Source organism: Microchirus variegatus (assembly GCF_963457635.1).
Source record: "Microchirus variegatus genome assembly, chromosome: 21".
Taxonomy (NCBI): domain Eukaryota; kingdom Metazoa; phylum Chordata; class Actinopteri; order Pleuronectiformes; family Soleidae; genus Microchirus; species Microchirus variegatus.
This window is the reverse complement of record NC_139822.1, coordinates 6283874-6303899: the sequence shown is the minus strand read 5'-3', so window position 1 is coordinate 6303899 and position 20026 is coordinate 6283874. Positions and strand designations below refer to the sequence as shown.

General features: G+C 39.4%; 1 protein-coding gene across 1 annotated transcript in view; it reads right to left on the bottom strand.

The window, feature by feature from the left end:
* The window catches only part of cacnb2b (calcium channel, voltage-dependent, beta 2b), a gene marked incomplete at both ends in the record, with an annotated part of 43110 nt that overhangs the window by 8432 nt on the left and 14652 nt on the right, over positions 1 to 20026 (bottom strand). The window contains 9 exons of the mRNA XM_083907463.1: positions 1379 to 1530; positions 4024 to 4133; positions 4229 to 4287; positions 4441 to 4521; positions 9605 to 9630; positions 9734 to 9795; positions 10729 to 10868; positions 11025 to 11147; positions 12243 to 12308. Of these exons, the coding sequence (XP_083763589.1) occupies positions 1379 to 1530; positions 4024 to 4133; positions 4229 to 4287; positions 4441 to 4521; positions 9605 to 9630; positions 9734 to 9795; positions 10729 to 10868; positions 11025 to 11147; positions 12243 to 12308 (819 nt within the window). The remainder of the gene's footprint in view (positions 1 to 1378; positions 1531 to 4023; positions 4134 to 4228; positions 4288 to 4440; positions 4522 to 9604; positions 9631 to 9733; positions 9796 to 10728; positions 10869 to 11024; positions 11148 to 12242; positions 12309 to 20026) is intronic.

The window sequence follows — 20026 nt, the reverse complement described above, 5'->3', positions numbered from 1 at the left end:
AGGATTTCACTGATGACTTTTCTGCTCTTTTCACCCACCTTACCTCACTCTCCTCCAATATAATTCTGCTTGGTGATTTTAACATCCACGTGGACAATCTCAACCCTACCCTCTCCAAGGATTTTACATCCTGCCTGGATAGTTTTGATTTTAAACAGAATGTTGATTTCCCTACCCACTCTGAAGGCCATATCCTAGATCTCGTCTGCTGCTCTGGCATCACTCCCTCTAACTGTTCTGCTGATGACCTTACCATTTCAGATCACTTGTTAATATCTTTCAACGCTACCTTAACACTAACGAAAGTTAAGCAGTCTCGGCTTATTTCTATTCCAAACATCAAAAATATTAATTTAGCAGATCTCACCACAGGCATTAACAGCCTCCCCAGCCTCAGTTATTCATCCACTCCTGATCAACCCATTACAACCATGGCCTCCATTTCCTCCTGAAATTACTTGCTACTGTTAAAACTAGGACTTAATCATTCACCAACTCTGCTCCCTGGTTCACACACATCTACGACAACTTAAAGCCAAGGGACGTCAACTAGAGCGACTGTCCGTTGACAAACAAATGTATACAATGTTTAAAATGTATTGTTTACAATAAATCAATGATTTATTATAAATCATTGGTTGTTTGGATAAGACATTTCAGTTAAATATATCATGTAGGAGACAAACAGTGATATTTTAGAAGTGAAATAAAGTTTATATGATTTACAGAAAGTCTGCAATATCAGCAGATTCTGGAGAACAATGTCCAGGAATCAGTGACAAAGTTGAAGTTGTGCCGGGGCAAACCATCAAACTGAACTGGAGATGTTTTGTAAGGTAGAATGGTCCAAAATACCTTCCTCGAGAATCCAGACTCTAATTAGAAGCTATAGGAAGCGTTTAGAGGCTGTTATTTCTGCAAAAGGAGGATGCACAAATGTTTTCTTTTGTGGTGCCTAAACTTATGCACATGCCTGATTTTGTTTTAATAATTCTTGCACACTTTCTGTAAATCATATAAACTTTATTTCACTTCTCAATTATCACTGTTTTTGTCTCCTATATGATATATTTAAATGAAATGTCTTTTTCAAACAACCAATGATTTATAAAGGAAAATCACGAAAATGTACAGGGGTGCCCAAACATTTGCATACCACTGTATGACTACACGAGTGTAAGGACAAGAAATGATAACAGAATAAGCCACCCCCCCCCCCCCTATATATTTTTTAAGTTATTTCATTTCGATATATAATATTATGTCCAGTTTTTTCATGTATTATATATATATTGTTCTGTGTAGCAGTGTAGCTCACAAGGTGCAACTCACTTTAGGAAAATGTCCAAACTCGACATCACTCTCTGGTTAAACTTACCTTTGGTGAGGAGATCTTGACATAGACTAGAATTGGGGCCAGCGAGGTCTTGGACACCTGGAGAGGATGATTGATTGTGTCTGCATCTAGAACTACCAGCTGCAGGCTGCGTGCAAGCTCAAAGATTCGCTCCACCTCCCCCTGGATCTGGGCTGCAGAGGAACACAGCACAAGCATGAAGTCAGCGCATAGAAATCCATCAGCTGTGCATCTTTCATTTCCATGTCACGAGATATCACATGTCACAGGTTGGAACATGCATATCATTTCTAGTTACTATATAAGAAAGTAACTTATGCTTTTCTGCATGAGACAGAAGGCATTTTTCTCTATTGTAAACCATTGTTACATGAGTTCACACAATCCTGATGAAGTCTATCAGCTCCACACAGTGTCAGTGTTTCTCAGTATAGTGGTGTTTAAAATGTCATATATCTCTGCAACATTGCTGCACACAGTAAGTGAATCACTTTATGTCTAGACAGACAGTAACATTGCACTAGTAAAGTCAGACAGCTACAGATATAACATACAGAAGCTCCTTCAGTCAGGTTTGACAGTTTCGATTGGCAGAGCCTGTTTACAAAAATATGCAGTGCAGCTTTAACTTCCAGAAATTGGGAACAAATATTTAACATTTATCTATAAATGCAAGGAAAGTATGTCTGTTACTCGCATGATCAGAATCAGAATAACTTTATTATCACTGAAATTCAGGTTGAACTTTGATATAAAATATATATATATTTTATATAAAAGACAAAACACAAATACTGAACAGTTACATGAAGAGATAATAAATATGAACTTTAAAATAACTGTAAGTTAAACATTCAATTGAACATTCAATTGAACATTCAAACTTGCCAGGTGACTTACTTAGCTCACCACTGTGAAGACTTCGGATGAGATATATCGTAAAAAATCACTAAAAGTGCTATTTCTGACCAGTCTCACACAGCTCACAGCGGGTGCTTCACTAGTTTAAGGTAAAAGCCCCAAAACAAGAGATTTGTATGGAAACAATGTGGTTATATAGGAAATAAATTATCATTGACAATTGACAATTTTCTCCATCAGCTTTAAAATATCTCAAATGAGCTAGAAGAAAGTGTGCAAACATGTCAGATGTCATGGCATGGTCATGTTGTGTAGTAATTAACAGGTATCCAGTATCACTGTCAACACATAATCAGTTGACACTTTTGAACAGATTGGTGACACACAATTAACTAACAGTAAATAGACTATAAACGGTGCTTCCAGTCTTTCGAATTCACTAAAATGCACGATCAATTCTTTGTTGATCATCTGTTTATTGTCATAGATGAGTTGACAATTAGTTGCTTATCTGTTGACAGTCAAATATGATATAGTTCACACTATACTTGCATCTGTAAATGTGTGTCAGAATCGTCTCATTAAAGTGACAAACAGTTGCGAGTGTCAACTGATCCTCTGTTGACATGATACTAAATAGACTATCAACATAAAGTGATTCAAAAACACACACTCATCCTAATGACTAAAACCAGATTAAGTGGTGTATCCAGGGTATTTGACACTACAATAGGGAGGGTAATTGAAAGTATAGACACTAGAGGGAGATCAGGCAAACAGGGCTCAGAGGAGGCTGTGGATTTAGTCTTACAGAAATGTCACATAATAAATAAAAGCAAGTTACATCTGAAACAAGCACCAGCCAAGCCAAGTGTCTGTTTACTATATTTACGCATGAAACAGTCTCAACAGTGTCTGTTGAAGCTGATGCCAGGAGAGGAGGGAGAGGGAGAGGAGAGTCAAAAGACACATGGACTGCCAGAGCTTTCAGTCATACGTACCAGCAACATCTGTGTTGAGAAAGCCGTGAGAAAGACAAGAAAGAAAGGAAAGAGAAGACGGGGTAAATCTTACTCCCTTTCTCGTTCTATTTCTAACCAATGAGGGGAAATCAGGATAAACCTGCTGTACAGAATCCTATCATGTAAAAGCAGGGTTTATCTTTGCAGTGTTCACACAAAAAACACCTCATGACAACAATAAACAGTCAAGAAAAAGTCCAGGACATTAATTTAACACCTGGGTCAGATCGTATCACTTTCTAATTAGAGTTCCGAGTGGGTGAGGTTTGCCACAAGGGACAGTGCGATGGGTGCCAGAGCACTCAGACAATTAAAGTTATTTTGGTAAACCCCAACCATCTGGAACTGGAGACTGATTAAAGAGGTGCCAAAGTCTATTGGCTGCAGGTTAGGATTATATAGCCTACATCCATCATTGTGTACTTTATAAGCTGGTTTCCTGGCCTTCATAAGCCTAAGGAGACCGCATCATTGGTACACTCTTATTTATAAAGCCATGCTGGGCAAAGTGTCTTCATATCTCTCACTCACAAACGAGATTTTGACTCCATTGAAGAATTTAAAGTGATAACAGAAACTGTGTAAATTCTGCTCTTTGTTGAGATTTGTCCACATTTGTCTGCTTTTATATTTTGGAACAGTGTGTGACTTTGGTCAGGTTTCCTTTGGAAAAAAAAAAGTTTTTTAAAACCGACACAACGTAGGATTTCCAAGATGATTTTTTGTGTTATTTTGATCGCAAAGGTTCCGCCGAGGTAAAATGAAAAATACAATCAAACACACCTAAATGGGAACGGGTGTTGGAGCGGTCCATTAAGGCCTTTTTGCCAGGGTTATTGAGGATGGAGCGTTTAGCCAGAGAGATGTCTGCTGTGACTCTTGTGATAGTAATTCTGGAGAGAAGACACAGTAACAGGCATCATTACACAGACAGGATTTTCATTATGTTTAATTTCCACATTAAAGGCGTGAACACTGAATAACTAACCTGCCTTCAAATCGATGTTTCAGAAAGTCAAACAGTGCTTTTTGCATCATATCTGTAACCTGGAAGGACACAGAGAATGTGGGTTTAAAAACAGAATATATTCACATTCAACACAACATTTAATTATTTATTTTAAATCATCTTAGGTTCGTCACTAGTCAAAATGAAGCTCATTGGGAACAAAAAGACTGGACTATGTGAAGCGGATTTACCTCTAAGCCCTTCAGTGATGGTCCCATTAGAACCACAGGACGCATTGTAGGCACTACATCATACATAGACACATGCTCCCCCTGTGGACACAAACATTTGAACACTATATCAGATTAAATACATCTTGGAATTGTAACTACACGCAACTTTTCACCACTTTCTTTCCTTTCATTTGCAAAAATTATGAGTTAATACAAACTTACTAATTAACCAAACAAGAACAAAGTCAGCAGTGTTGTGAAAGTGATAGTTATTTGATTAAATATATACTTACCTGCATTTTTACACTTTTCTAATCTTAAATTGCTCCTAATAAGCGTATGGCACTCGAAAACGTAAATATAAATTATGATTAATTATCAGGAAGTAATGTGTTGTTTACATTAGCGAGCCGCAGGTCAATATCACCGTCGCTCTGCATATGTTGAGTTATTCCTCTCATTGTGATAGAGCCGCACAATAATAACAGAGTCTGTGTATCAGCCCCAGTGTTGTGAATAAAGAGCCGTTCTTTAACGCAGACGAAGTCCCGTGGTTTAATGTCCCTGCTGAAAAAAACAGCTTAGATTGACCAGGCTGGTCAGGCTGGTCTGCCAGCCTGACCAGCCTAAGCTGGTTTAGAGGGGTTTTGGACACTTTAGCTGGTCACAATGGTCCAGCTTAGGCTGTTCAGGCTGGCAGACCAGCCTGACCAGCCTAAGCTGGGATGGTTTGCTGGACCACTGTGACCAGCTTAACCATCTAAAGTGTCCAAAACCCCTCTTAACCAGCAAACCATCCCAGCTTAGGCTGGTCTGCCAGCCTGACCAGCCTGGTCACCATACCTGGTTAAGCTGGTCACAGTGGTCTAGCTGGTCACCATTGCTGGTTAAGCTGGTCACAGTGGTATAGCTGGTCACCATACCTGGTTAAGCTGGTCACAGTGGTCTAGCTGGGCACCATAGCTGCTTAAGTTGGTCACAGTGGTCTAGCTGGTCACCATTGCTGGTTAAGCTGGTCACAGTGGTATAGCTGGTCACCATACCTGGTTAAGCTGGTCACAGTGGTCTAGCTGGGCACCATAGCTGCTTAAGTTGGTCACCATTGCTGGTTAAGCTGGTCACAGTGGTATAGCTGGTCACAGTGGTATAGCTGGTTAAGCTGGTCAGAGTTTGGTCACGCAAAGCATATATTATGCAATAAACACTTAAACAATACTGGAATCTTGGAAAACATTTATTGAAAATGATCTACAATATAAAATCAAATTCAGCATCTTTCAGGTCACTGGAACACAAACAATAAAATAAGTCAACAATCAACACCTGTTGGCCTCAAGAACAGCTTTTAAATTAGAAAAGGTAGTTAGCTCTACTTGCACGCAAGTACTCTTGTCTGAAGGAACTTCACCTGTTTGGACACCCCTCCTGGCATTTTATAGACTGCGCTCTGTAGGAATTCCCACACATGCTTACACTGCTTTGGATATTCAATGTCGAAGATGAAATTGCCTTAAAGCAGACATCAATGGCCTGAATCATGCTCCAAAGCCTCTCCGGCAACAATAGTAATAGCCTGAGATGGATGGTGATTGTCATTCCCCAGTGTCAGGACATAGGTGTAGGGTCTGGATCTGGCCTCATGAAGATACTCCACCATGTTTGTTCCAGGCTAAAAAAAAAAGAAAGAATGCAAGAGAGCAAATGTGAGTGAGTAAGAACCAAATGTCTATCAACTATAGTAGAATTAAAACTAGACACTGTGAGGACCATTTTCCTGGTGCCCACAAGAACAATGAGTCTTTGTTAGGATTACTATTTGGAAAAGATTCAGTGCATTTATAATTCAAAAAGTTGAACTTTAATAGTCTACCTTTCACTGCACATAACAAAATATTCCAAACTTTTTTTGTTTAAGTCTTAATGGTTATGGCACATAGCTCACATTACAGAAAACAATTAAAAAAAGGATTCAGACCTGAACTGACCTAAGAAGCCACAAATTGATTGAGGGTCTATCATTACAATGAACATGTTCTGAAAATGTGTGCAGCCCACCTATTGAAAAAAAAAAAGGAAATTATATTTAATAAGAATTTATACAAAAAAGGAATGCAGTCAACTCCATAACTATCCAAATTATCACTATGAGTCGTGCAGAATTGATATGCTGTGGATGGGGGAAAAATGGTATTTCTTACCTTTAAATATTACTATAAGCTCTGCCAGTTGCCACTCTGTCAGAGTGTTGGTGACAATTCGCGATTGATCTGAAACAAACGCAAAAAGAAATTGTTTGCTCCATAAAATGACAGAAAACCTGATCAGTGTTTGTCAAACCTGGAAATGACGGTGCTCTAAAATGTCTTGTTTTTTTCCACAAACCTAAACAATTCAGTTTTAATGATTTATTTGTTATGTGGAGCAAAGAAACAAAGCAAATATCCACATTTAAGAAGCTAAAACAATCAGAAATCTTGTTTTAATAATGAAAAAAGCTTCAAACGGATTCATCAATTATCAAAATAGTTGACGATTAATTTAGCAATCGATTGTTTCAGCTCTATATTAACTATTCAGATATCACCATGCCAAAAGCAATGCATTTAAGCAGCAGAATGTAATCCAATGTTAAGATAACAAGCTTGTTTGTGGGTGAAAGAAACCAATCCTCCCTCTCGCCCTATACATACATATATATATACATATATATGTGTATATATATATATATATATGTATATGTATATATAAATGTATGTAATATACACATACATACATAATATACAGCCTTCCCAACACTGCGCTTAGTCTGCCATCAACCCCGAAACACACCCCCTTACATATATATATGTGTATATCACACAACCCCCCCCCCCCCCCCACGAAATCCCACTCCGAACTCACCTCAAAACTGTATGTGTGTGTGTGCGTGTGTCTGTGCGTGTGTGTGTGTCTGTGCGTGTGTGTACGTCTGTGTACGTGTAGGTGATACATTGCATACATAAATAAAAAAGTAAATTGAGTTAACGTTACATGACTCCGGGATATTTAGCCCGCGACGAGAGAGACGTTCCGGTGGAGACGATAGCTTGTGAGCTTCCATGCTAGCGGCTAAATGGCTAGCTACGTTGTTATCCAAACCAACCCACCAGCCTCGACATTATAAATATACTACTTTAATAGAAAACGCAACACAAAGTGTGAATTATATACCGTATGTAGTGTGCACAGACCTTTTGTTCCCGTTTTCCTTCGCCGGTCCGGTTCTACGGTGGTGGCTCGCGCTTCGCGGTCTTCAGAACCTGGCGAGGTGTGTGTTGCGTCATCTTCTGTCGACGTGATGACGTGTGACGTTCGACGCACAGACAACGTTGATGGATTTTGACCCAATCAAGTTTTGAAGTTTTTTGGCACATAAAGTACATGTGCCAAAATAATGATATTTTTTTCTCTTTGACCACACCGATCACTTTTTGGAGTATTGGTGTGTCATTGATATATAAACTGGGAAATAATTTTCATTGCTCTTCATGGTTTGAATGGATCACAGGTATTAGGACAGTCCATGTAAATCCTCTAAAAACAATAGTTCATGAATTCATTTTCTCAACCTGCCTTTGCCTCTTCATGGGAAAGAGGGACTATTATTGTTTTGATATATTTTTGTAGAGCAAACACGATAGACCTGTTGTAGGTTTTAGCCATAACTTTTAATCTACTAACCAGCACTGCCTTGTGGCTTCCCTATTACACACACATACACACACACATATATATACATATATATACACATATATATATATACACACATATATATATATATACACACATATATATATATATACACACATATATATATATACATACACATATATATATATATATATATATATATATATATATATACACACATATATATATATATATATATATATATACACACATATATATATATATATATATATATACACACATATATATATATATATATACACACATATATATATATATATATATATACATATATATATATATATATATATATATATATATATATATATATATACACACATATATATATATATATATACACACATATATATATATATATATATATACATATATATATATATATATATATATATATATATATATCAGGATGTATTATTTATACATATCATGACAATTATGAGCCATGCTTGCCCAGTCCAGCCTGGTCAGTCTAAGAGGCTGGCCATCCAACCAGCTTGCCCAGCTTACCATCCGGGTTTTGCTGGTCCGTCCAGCTGACAAGCTAGACAGACCAGCTGACTCCAGCCTACCAGCCGGGTTTTGCTGGTCAGGCAGGTTGACACCAGCTTAGCCTGACTGGGTGACCAGCCATACCAGCTGGCCAGCGACTGACACACCAGCCTGGCCAGCTTGTCCAGCTTGGTAAACCAACTAAACCAGCCTAAGACCAGCTAAGACCAGCTAAAACCAGCTAAAACCATCAACCATCCTAAGCTGGTCTAAGCTGGTTTTTTCAGCAGGGGTGTTGTTGCCGTAACGAGCTAACCCGAGCTGAAGGAGCTAGCGGAGAAGCGCTCGCCATCCGCTCAAAACGGAACGCTTACTCTTTACTTACGCGAGCCGACTACTCTTTGACCGGCTCGCGCAGCGTGTCTGATGATTTGTTTCCGGTCTATCTAGATCCGGTGTGGTATTGTAGTTGTTCTAACTTAACTAGTTGATGCAACATCAACGTTTGCTCGGCCAAAAAGAGCGTTATTCGCGCGATAAAAAAAATTGACGCCGTTAAAATGGGTTCGCGTTAACGTCGTTAATAACGCGTTTAACTGACAGCACTAATATATATATAAAGAAAAATGATTGATGATGCAAAGTTAATATGTAAATAAAATGTATTTGGGGTAGCGGGGGGCTGGTTTGAGATCTCACGCCTAGGAGATTGCTTGAAATGATGTAAAACTCATATTTTTTGTTTCACACATAACCTCTTATTTCTCACTCAGCTTTTTGTTTGATCAGCAAATCATGGTCAAATCAAACCTCCCTTAAACACTGTCGGATCACATGCTGTCATATAATGAAATGCAAGCTTGGTTCTATTTTAGGCTTTTCCATAAACTGATTTCGTTGATGACTTTATAGTACGAAAAAATTAAACAATTGAAGAACTAACCGGTTTCTTTTTCACTTGTTGATTGGCTGTTCACAGAGAAAGACAAGAGATAAAGTTAATTTACAAATCATATGCAATAAAACAGACACACAACAGTATATATTTTGGGCTAATTCAGCACACACTGACCTTGTGATGGAGGAGTGTACTTCTTTGAGTTCATGTCTTGAGCTGCTTGAGCAGATGCTTTACTGAAATGAGAGAAAAGTCCAGATTTAGCTCGTTTCATCCTTCACGGTCATAAACAGAGCTCTCTTTTTTATTATTATTTTTAGACTTCAGTCACGATGGAAGCAAAGAAAGTGCTGTTTGTTACTCTGAGACACAACTAATAGACCATACTTGAATAAAAAGAGTTAAGGAATTGTGTAATAGCATGTTTATGTGTTTGTGTAGGTGTGTGGTGCTGTTAAAGCATCCTGTGGACAGACTTCATGTTCTACAAAAACGTAAATACATATTGCTGTTATTGTTTGGTCTGTGTAATATGTAAATGAAAAAAAGTACTGATCTATTATTGTTACTCCATTCTTGTAGGTAATCTCCAACCATTTTCACACTCATGTTACCTTCCTCATCAAACAACAAATTCCTGGGTTGAAGCTCAGTTGAAAAGTCCTGAAAATGTGTTAATCTCCACTATTCAACAAAGAAAATGTTTAAAAATCTCACTATTCAACAGAGGAGTCTGGTGTATTTAGCGACAGCACTGCAGTAAGCCGGCAATTGTGATCCCAACCCGTTCAGCTGTATTTCAGTTTAGTGACTGTGTCAGAGTCTGTGCTCCGGTCATGCAGGAAGTACTGAAAGATTCTGTGAACAAATCTTTTTAATGAGCTGATTCTAACGATTTAGTAGACAGAAAACAACTGCTTTGACCGTCATGTCATGACGACCTTGCCCAAGCTGAGGAGGAACTATGAAGTAACGGAAAACATGCCTGGTACCAAACCGAGAAGTGCTAGAACTGTAGTAGTGCCCTTGAGAACCACTGTGTTAAACAACATCAGCTGTGAACCTAAAATAACTCTAATCTCTTGTTTGCTGGTTAGGTTTATAAGAAGGGATAAAAATTCTCCCTCTCTGCCCTGAATCGACAGGAGAGAACGACATTATGTACATACCTGGCTAAAGCTTTGGCAGCTTTCCTCGCCTGGACTTCTCTTCTGATGAGAATGGTTTCCAGATTGACTGGACTTGGGATGAAGCCCACCACACCATCCTCCTTCACTGGCCGTCCGATCCACCAATCATTGTTAAACTTCTGCAAATTGAGTAAATGAGTGTAAGGCTTGATTCTCAGGGATGAGAAATTAATATAGCTTGTTGGTTATTACTTTTCAAGTATTTTATATTATCTGCTGTTCTACTTTAACCAGCTGCAACGATTGCCATTGTGCGTGAGTTTGTTTCAAAAAACCTCTTTCACATGGAGGAAGTCTCTGGCCTCGAAGGTGACAGCCTGACCCGGTACGGGGACGTTGTCGTCGTCCGCTGGAGTGTAAGAGAAGTTGCAACGTATGGCGAATGCAACAGGCTTGTACTGGGTAAAAAGGACACGTAGAAACATGGCGTCATGGCAATGCGGTAGTGGCCCGCGACCATGTTATTTTACATGACTTTTTGAAACACTACGAAAATGAAACACAAACTATTATACAGCGACTTGACAATAAAGTGGATTTTGGGTCATATAAACCCATAAATACTACACAGTGTCCCTTTAAATTGCTCTTAATAAGCATATGGCACACTGAAATGTAAGAGAAACCCACCATGTTTGAAACTCATCATTATTTAATGTTCATATATTTTTGATAAAAGTGTGGCCAATCATTTTATTCGGTCCAAATAAGATTTTTTGCCGGCTTCCTGTCTGTCATCTGTCGCGCACCTCGCCGACCACTGTCAAAGCTTGCGAGACGCCCACCCCTCTGGCAGAGCAGTGTCCCGAAATAGAACAACTTTTTGTGGTGTTTTGAGACACTTGCGTGAAAGCATGTATCATTCTGCAGTTACTGTGCTCAACAAGCCGTCTGTGATCCCCTCCCAAAGCACAGTAGCCTCCGCAGTCCCAGCCTACAGTCAGAGCAGGGAGGAGAACCTCTCCACTCCGCGTCCAGGCTGCTAATGACTGCATGCACATGGCCACCACTGTTCCTGCTCTGGAGGGTGGGAATTTGAGGGTGGCGGAGGTGTTCATGTATACATTTTTACAGGGGAGTCTGGTGGTGTATTTAAAGTGCTGTGAGACAAGCAAGAAAAGTAACTATAGCTTTAAGTTAAAAAAAAAAATAAAAAATCAATGCAAATTATATCACAAATCATATTGCAACTGCAATGTCTGTTAATTGCAAGTGGATATTTTCCACAAATTATTCAGTCCTATTGCTCACATCAGCAACTATCACTGTTCTTCATAATCAACCTTCTCCTGTCATTGATCAGATAAAGAGATGATATGGATGAAGTCCACAAGGACTAATTTTAATGGCAGAGTATTACTCTATTAATCCACCGAACTGATGTCTGTGTTTCCTGTCTGCGGTGTAATCGTGTCCTTGAGAGCAAAAAAATTAGTCTGTGAGCAGAGGTGGGTCTGGTCAGCTGAAACCATGATGCAATAGTGAAATAGTACCTTGGTCTTCTCCAGCTGCACCTGGGCGTTTCTCTCCTCAACGGCATCCGAATCGTGACGCTCTCCCTGCAAGATAGAGAGAGAGAGACACTAATGACTGTTCAATCACTTCAACTTGAGATTGAGGGTTAAGCAAGGAATTGGAATTCACCCTTAATTTCATTTTACATTTCCTCTCAGCACAACTTAGCACAAGTAGAAATTGTCCACTGCAGCAGATTCTGGTACACACATAGGGCCTGATTTACAAATAGAGAGCCTAAATTGCGTGCGCATGCTTAAACATTGCGCCTGCTGCTGGATTACGTTTTGCGGGTGAACGACTAAGATTGGGATCACAATTGACTACAGGCGCAGAAGTGGTTAAGACCGCCCTATTTAAATGAGGATTTTGCGCCAGTCAAGGTTTGTCAACATGGAGAAAGAGAAAGCGCAGACTCAACGGAAGCGCAGAATGAAATTTGAAGCCACTGAACAGAAAGTACAGCTGACGTTCTGCGATGAGCAGATAACTGAGATCGAGGGATATGACATCCTTGTTCCCCGGATCCATAGGACTTTTTTTATTATTATTTTAATCTTGCGTCGGTATTTTGGACAACTCCATCATTACCTGACTTATCAAACAAAGAAAACTATGGACTATGGATGTTGCCATAAAAAAAAAAAAAGGTGCTGCACTCTCCTCCTGACTCACCTGCAGCTCACTGACAGCTGCCAGGGGGCGCTCTGCTGTTTCTCTCAAGATGACACATAGGTCTACTTTCAATGGATGTGTGACTTTTTTTTGTCAATAAGTACATAAATAAATAAATAAATAAATAAATAAAACGGATCATCACAACGGCTTTTTAGTCCCAGTCCGTCCCTGGTTTCATCTGATGATATATCTATAGCTGATTCAGATAGTTACATTAAATAGTGATTGTTGTGATTATTTATTGCATTTCAATGTGCCTGGAACTGTGGAAACCTGCCTGTGAGGTTTTGGTGACGTTTGCACACTGTGTCGCCTGCGATTCGCCGTGCACCGAGAGTAGACCAGGTTAGAGCTGGACCCATTAAGGTAAAGCGGGGTTCCCTGTTCCGCCGGTCTTAACCAGGGAACATAGGTACGACCTGAACTACAAACTGCAGACCAAGGTAAGCCCATACCAGTACAAACAAGTATTTCTTCTCTGGATATCTATATTTAATTTATTCACATATATGAAATAAGACATGAATGTGCGTCATCTGTGAACGCGTAGTTGAACATGCGCTGGAAAAGCTAATTTCCTGATTTATTGGAGGATTATGGAGGATTTTATGATTTTATGGAGGATTATGCTTCAGCAGGGGTGTAGAAGTATGTGCGTAACTGCAGCCATGTGTGCGCACCGCTGTGCCAGTTAAGACCTGCCTTTCAAACATGCAAAATATGGACGCAAAAATAAGCACCGCAATCAGTTTCAGGTTTGATAAATCACTTTGCTCGTGCTAAAATAACATATTTATATTTTCTCCTCCCATCACACGCAAAATTGCATGTAAACGCCCCCAGTCCATATTCATTAAGACAAGACCGCTAAATGGGTTGCGAGTGCTATTTTGCCCGTCTGAGGGACGCAATCCTCATTGCACCCTGTTAATAGATCAGCATCAAAGGAAATTTGCATGCGACATCCAGTTTGCGCACATTTTTCCATGCGCAAAGCTTTAGTTAATCAGGCCCTTAGTGTATGTAACACAAAGATACCATTCTACTGCACAATCCGTCAACACATTGGGAGCCGTTACCATGACAACCACTAAGTGAAATATGCAACCTCAGCATAAATGACTCGCACTGATGACAGTTCTCAATATGCTGTGATCCTCAGAACTACACAAATGAAGATATAATCATCCTACACTATATTCATTGTTATGTCTTCAACTCCAAGTGGAATCCATCCCATCCACATGGACCAATTAAAGATGGTGTTTAGTTCCACTGGTTGTACTTTATGTCAAACAAACTTCATATTCTAATTCAAATCAGCTGCACAACTAAACACACAAAAGACACAGGGGGACAGGAAGAAAGCTCTGATAATACAATACAATCAGTGCCATTGGCAGATTCTCACCCTGACTCATACGGTATGTGCATCTTTCTCACATAGCTCAGACTGAAGAGCATCACATTAAAGCAGAATTATGCAGGATTTTTTACCCTAATTTAACAGCTTCAGAGTCATTGTGATGGTTAAATGTCTTGTTGCGGGGAATGTCTCCACTCCCCCTACTGTCTTTGTGGAAAACTAGCCTTGCAAGTTCATGGATGCTGACCTCTGAATCAGGAGGTCTCGTAAAGTCTCAGGTATCCAAACATGAATTGCTTTACGGCACTGCACACTGCCTCCCAGTCAGTCAGGTACTGGCTATACAATCAAGGCAGCAAGAGCATTATTTTTTTTGTTCATGATGGCAGAGCCAGCAAAAAAGTTGCAGAGAAAACTGTTGTTGGAGAAATGAAAAAAACAGAAGCATGCAAAACAGATGCTGAGCTGGCGTTCTTGCTGTTGCACTTGTAAGTGTCGTTTGGATACTCTTCGGAACTCTGTGTTCTCTATGTATTTTTGTGTATTTGCACTTCCTGTTTGTTTTTGTTCTGAAGGCGTTTGCTTAGAACAATGACTGTTGCTGGTTTGTCACTTCACTCCCACGGAGTATTGTTTTTAGTGGCTCTGTGTGTGTGTGTGTGTGTGTGTGTGTGTGTGTGTGTGTGTGTGTGTGTGTGTGTGTGTGTGTGTGTGTGTGTGTGTGTGTGTGTCTGTCTGTCTGTCTGTCTGTCTGTTTGTTTGTGCTTCCACAATTGCACTTGCCAATATGACCAAGAGAGGCCACCAGAGGCTTGTTATCCTCTTCTTCCCTGACCCTCTTTTTGGAGTCCCTGCTCGAAAATGACAAGCCCAAACTAAATAGACCTAGAAACCTCTGCAGTTACAAGCTCTATGTGGATTATCTTGGCATCAAAATGAAGATAACACTTGTGAGATTCCACCAGAGGTGGAAGTTTCACTGTAGATGCCACTGTGTCAAATGTACATGGAACACATCATAACTGAAGGATTTCTTTCTCTCGCCTAAAAAAATATTGCATTTTAAAGCAAATATCACCTTTAAAATATGCTGTAGGAGCTTAAAAACATATGGAGGTCATGTAACAACATGTGGACATGAGCTGTGCAAAGTCTGATGCTGCTGAAATGAAGCAGAGTGAAATTACAGAGGTTTTAGTAAAGAGATTCTAAAGAGCGTTCTCACTTTTGGCACAGCTTGGCACCATCTGTGCCATTTGAGATTTCTTAGGTGCCAAATTATTAAAAACCCATTTAATTTTATTTATATGTCACTACAGATCTAAAAATAACTTGTTTTGAAAAAAAAAAAGTATGATAACTGTCTGTAAATCGATGCTTCCTGTGCGGTGCGTAATAACAACTCTGTGACTCTGCAGCGTCTTCAGTTACGCAGCGCTATAGCTCTGGCTTACCTTGGTCAATTAGGGTGATTGACAGCTCGTTTTAAACCTCTAAACCAGTAGAATCAGACCCCGGTCTTCAAATGCGTGTGAATCACTTCATTAGCGAGCCAAAATGACATAAATGCATATGACGCATTTGTGCGGACATTCGCCTCTCTCAAATCAAAACGATCTAATGTCGCTCTGTAATTATCAATCAGACTGGGATTTGTTCCCAAAGCATGCTGGAAAGTGTAGTTCTTCATTAGAAGTGGTTTTGTTCCGGTGGAAATAACTTGTTTTGATAAACAGCAAAGGTTAGACGACATTTCTGTTTTGCTCTTATTTTGGGGCTTGATCCGTGAATCTTGGTCGTAGAGTGATACAAATGGTACCACTCGAATCTGTAGATTCTCCGTTGTCCAGTCGACACGTTTTTTTGTTACATAATCACGCTGGCGCTCTGGTGCCGCTTTTAAAAGTGTGCGCTGTGACGTTTTTTCCACTCCTGCTGTTTGATCCATCGGTGTTCTAACTGTGTTTCGTGAACATAAGAATGGTTTATTTGAGCTTTTCGCCGTGTTTCTGACCTTTCTGTGGGTATGCAGCATGTCTGTGTTTGTTACAGTTAGATATGGTTTTATGACGCTTTTGTCGCTGCATCTGACGCTGCCCCCGATCCCGGGGGCAACCGTGAAGAAGAGGTTAAGTGAATGGGGTAAAGTCTGCCATCTCTGATTGCCTTGTTTTTGGTAGGTGTTTAGCTGTTCTTCCATCAGCATGGACATGGCTCCACAGGTTGTGTTTGAAATGATCATGGCCAGAAGAGCATCAGTGGTGAGTTTTTAAGACAGTGAGGATAAAGTAGTAGACACAAATGGTAGCTCTGTAGAGAAAAAGCAGAAAAACCGACTAGACTTACAAAGTTCAGCTTTAAAGCATGGCCACGTGGAAGCAGTCGTAGCCCTCTTCAGACCTGATATCAACATCAGTTCTGCGAGATCTAAGTATGAGAGGAGCTGGCTTCATCTGCACTAACATTGAGGTCATGAGGAAAAAAGTGTTTTTAACCAGCCTGACAATACAGATGTGTCCATGTGTTAATGTGTGTATATCTGTGTAGGAGCTGGGTCAAAATAATGATTAAGTGATATATCCTCATCCTTCCTCAAGCAATACCATAATTCATATGCTGGGGCAAATATTGATATTTAAATGAACAAACTAAGGTGCTCTAAAGCAAAGTTCCAGTTTCACTTGACGGGAATTCCAACTTCATGTCTCCTCAAATGAATGAGGGAAAATTGGGTGGAAGTTACATGGCCAAAGAAGAGGGAGTTTACAGCAGGGTAACGGTTCCATCTGTGTTCAATACAAAGACTTTACACACTTGTTGTGAATTATAAGAAGAAATCCTGCACTTTTAACTTTTTTGTTTTTGTTTTCTTCAGTTACACAGATATTGTGATTTATCACTTTATATATATATTGTTTATCATAGAATCGCTGGATTGTGATATTATTGGTACACCATGTTTCCCTATTATGTGTCTTTGTATCTGGTTAGTTAAAGTGACAGTCTCATTAGTCTTTGACATAAGCCTAAAGGCGGATTTCCACTGGGCGCGTTACAGCCGTGGCACATCAGCGGCGCAGTTTTGCTTCATCCTCTGCCTGGCGTCAATCCCCACCGGGCGCATTACAGCCCGGTGTGCTGCAGCGCAGCGGTGCCTTGGGAGCCAGCGGTATTCATGGAAGATCACCGGATAATCCTGAACGGACATAAGTTTGTGTAACCTTGCTTGTGAGCTTAAGAAGATAAAATCATGCACCAGAATAAACAAACACTGTCTGCTTACTAATCACCCTTTACTAAAGTTCCCTGTTGTCTGCAGAGCAGGTGACTAATGTAATTGTGACAAATTTCCTGTCGGGCCTCTTAATGAGCTGCTGGCACTGAGCCCAGGTGTTCTGAAAATTCCTTATTTTCACCTACACATTTCTGCCTGTAACAGAGGAACACTTTATCTGATAATTATAGCCTTCGTTTTCTCTTCTGCTCATTTTTTGATGATATTGTGTCCATGACTTATTTGCCGCTTTGTCTCTTGGCATTTACCAGACATTCCACACACTGTGAACCAATCCTATGTACTGTCTAATTATCTGCTTTGCATTATCTGGCACCAGGCCTTTTGCCTGATGCTCTAACGGAGCAGATATATCCCAGCTGGCACCGCCATCTTTACTTTGGCATGAGCTGCCGTCTGTGAAGTAAAAGGCTGCGTCACGGCACTCTAGATCGCCACTGATTGAGACTTGGTTCTTTCTCATTTGTTTGTGTGTTTTTCCTTTTCATTTCAGTAAGTAAGTTAAAAGCATAGTCCATAACATTGACATTATGTGCAAATGTCTGTTAAATTCAAACCATTGTCAAGTGTGTTCGCACAATGCTAATCTGAGTTCCACTCAAGTCTTTCTGTGTTTTCTTTGTTTTTGTTGAGAAGCGCCAGTGTTTCTACTGTTCAAAAACCAAGTTGTTCTGCAGGAGAGACACTGCCTGCTGTATATACAAGGTCTAATAGTTTTGCTTGACATAGCCTGTTCTCAGAGGTAGCATACAACTACTAAAACAAAAGCAAAATCATATCTTCATCAACAACAAAATTACCAGGAACCTCACATAATAAAGTTATATGAAATGTTGTGAAAGTAATGCAAATAACCACTAGAATATGCAGATATATAAATATGCCAGTTTTACCCAGTGGATGCAAAGCAAATTACAGTTTTTCTCCATTGTTTACACACATTTTCTGAAACCTTGCCTCATGCTCTCAGAACTCTATACAAATCCAAAAAACACACACACGATGGGCAAAACCCCTCACTTCTCCTGCAAAATGAAACTTTACATTCAAAACAATGTTATTTCTTCTCAAAATGGTATTTTGTTTTCAAATGACACACACAAACCATCATATCAATAGACATTTATAAGAACCAGTTGAACACTGATGTGATTAATGTAAAACTCTATGATGAATGGAAAACACTTCTTCTCCATTTATCATAATGACTTTTTTTGTTTAGTGTTACACTTACTACAGACACTACATACATAAGTGTGTTGTAAAATATTTTATAATATTGTTTTTTCAGGCCCTGTGATGGACTAGCTAACTGTCCAGGGTGTGACCCCGCGGATCGCCCTATGTCACCCTGCGACCCTCCAGTGTAGGACGTATTTAAAATAAAAAGGGGGGAGGGATTTTTTTTTTATATATACATATATATAATATATTTTTTTTATTTTTTTTTTTTACTAGTGCCATTACTACTATTATTTCGATATATTATATAAGCCCACAGCAATATAAAGTCATAGCAAAGACGATTAAATAATGCAGGAGCCTTTTTTCTGGGTGCCTGGCTCGTTGCTCTGTACCTGCCCTCTGTGAGGGGGGCGGAGTCAAGAGGCCAGCTGCCTGAATCTGACCTGACCGTGACTCTGAGACGAAGAAAAAGTTTAATGACACTGTATCAGAATTATGTCCAAAAGACTGAAGCCTTCCGGTGCCCAAAGAAGGAAGAGAAGGAAAGAAGAGGAAGAAAACTTTAAAAAGATAGAGTCAATGTGATGCGGTGCATGGAATTAATAGTTTAATAATAGTGGTAGGGTTATTTGTAAGGGTGTAGGGTGGTTGTAAGACTTTGGTTTTATGTGTCACAGTTTATGTTTGTTAAAGTTTACATCAATGTTAAAGTGCAGTTTAAGTGTATTACTGTTAATATTTCATACCTTAGCTTTCCCATATCATTCATAGGCTATATATACATATATATTCATTTCACTGCACTCTACTGGTTTTTGCACTCTGGTTAGACTGAATTGCATTGCAATGACAATAAAGTTGAATGAATCTCATTACATTTTCATTATTGTATTTTTAATTCATTTTATGTCACTTGTTTTCATGTGCAGTGTTCTGCTTAATGTTTGCCTTATTTATTTTGTATTTTATCACTTCTGTTTCTTTCTTTAGTTTTTATTTGGTGTGATATTTTTTACTCAAAACATATTGCCCTAGTCCAGGTTCTACCTGGACAGCTGAGATTGGCATAGCACCCTCGCAACCCTAATGTGGAGGATAACGTGGTAGAAGATGGATGGATGGATGGATGGATGGATTTTCTTTTTTTAAAGAAACAGTACGTTAACTTTGTGAGATTGGAGAATGTAGTGACACAGAGCAGCTTTGGCAGAGGTTTGCTCACTCCAGTTGTAGTTAGC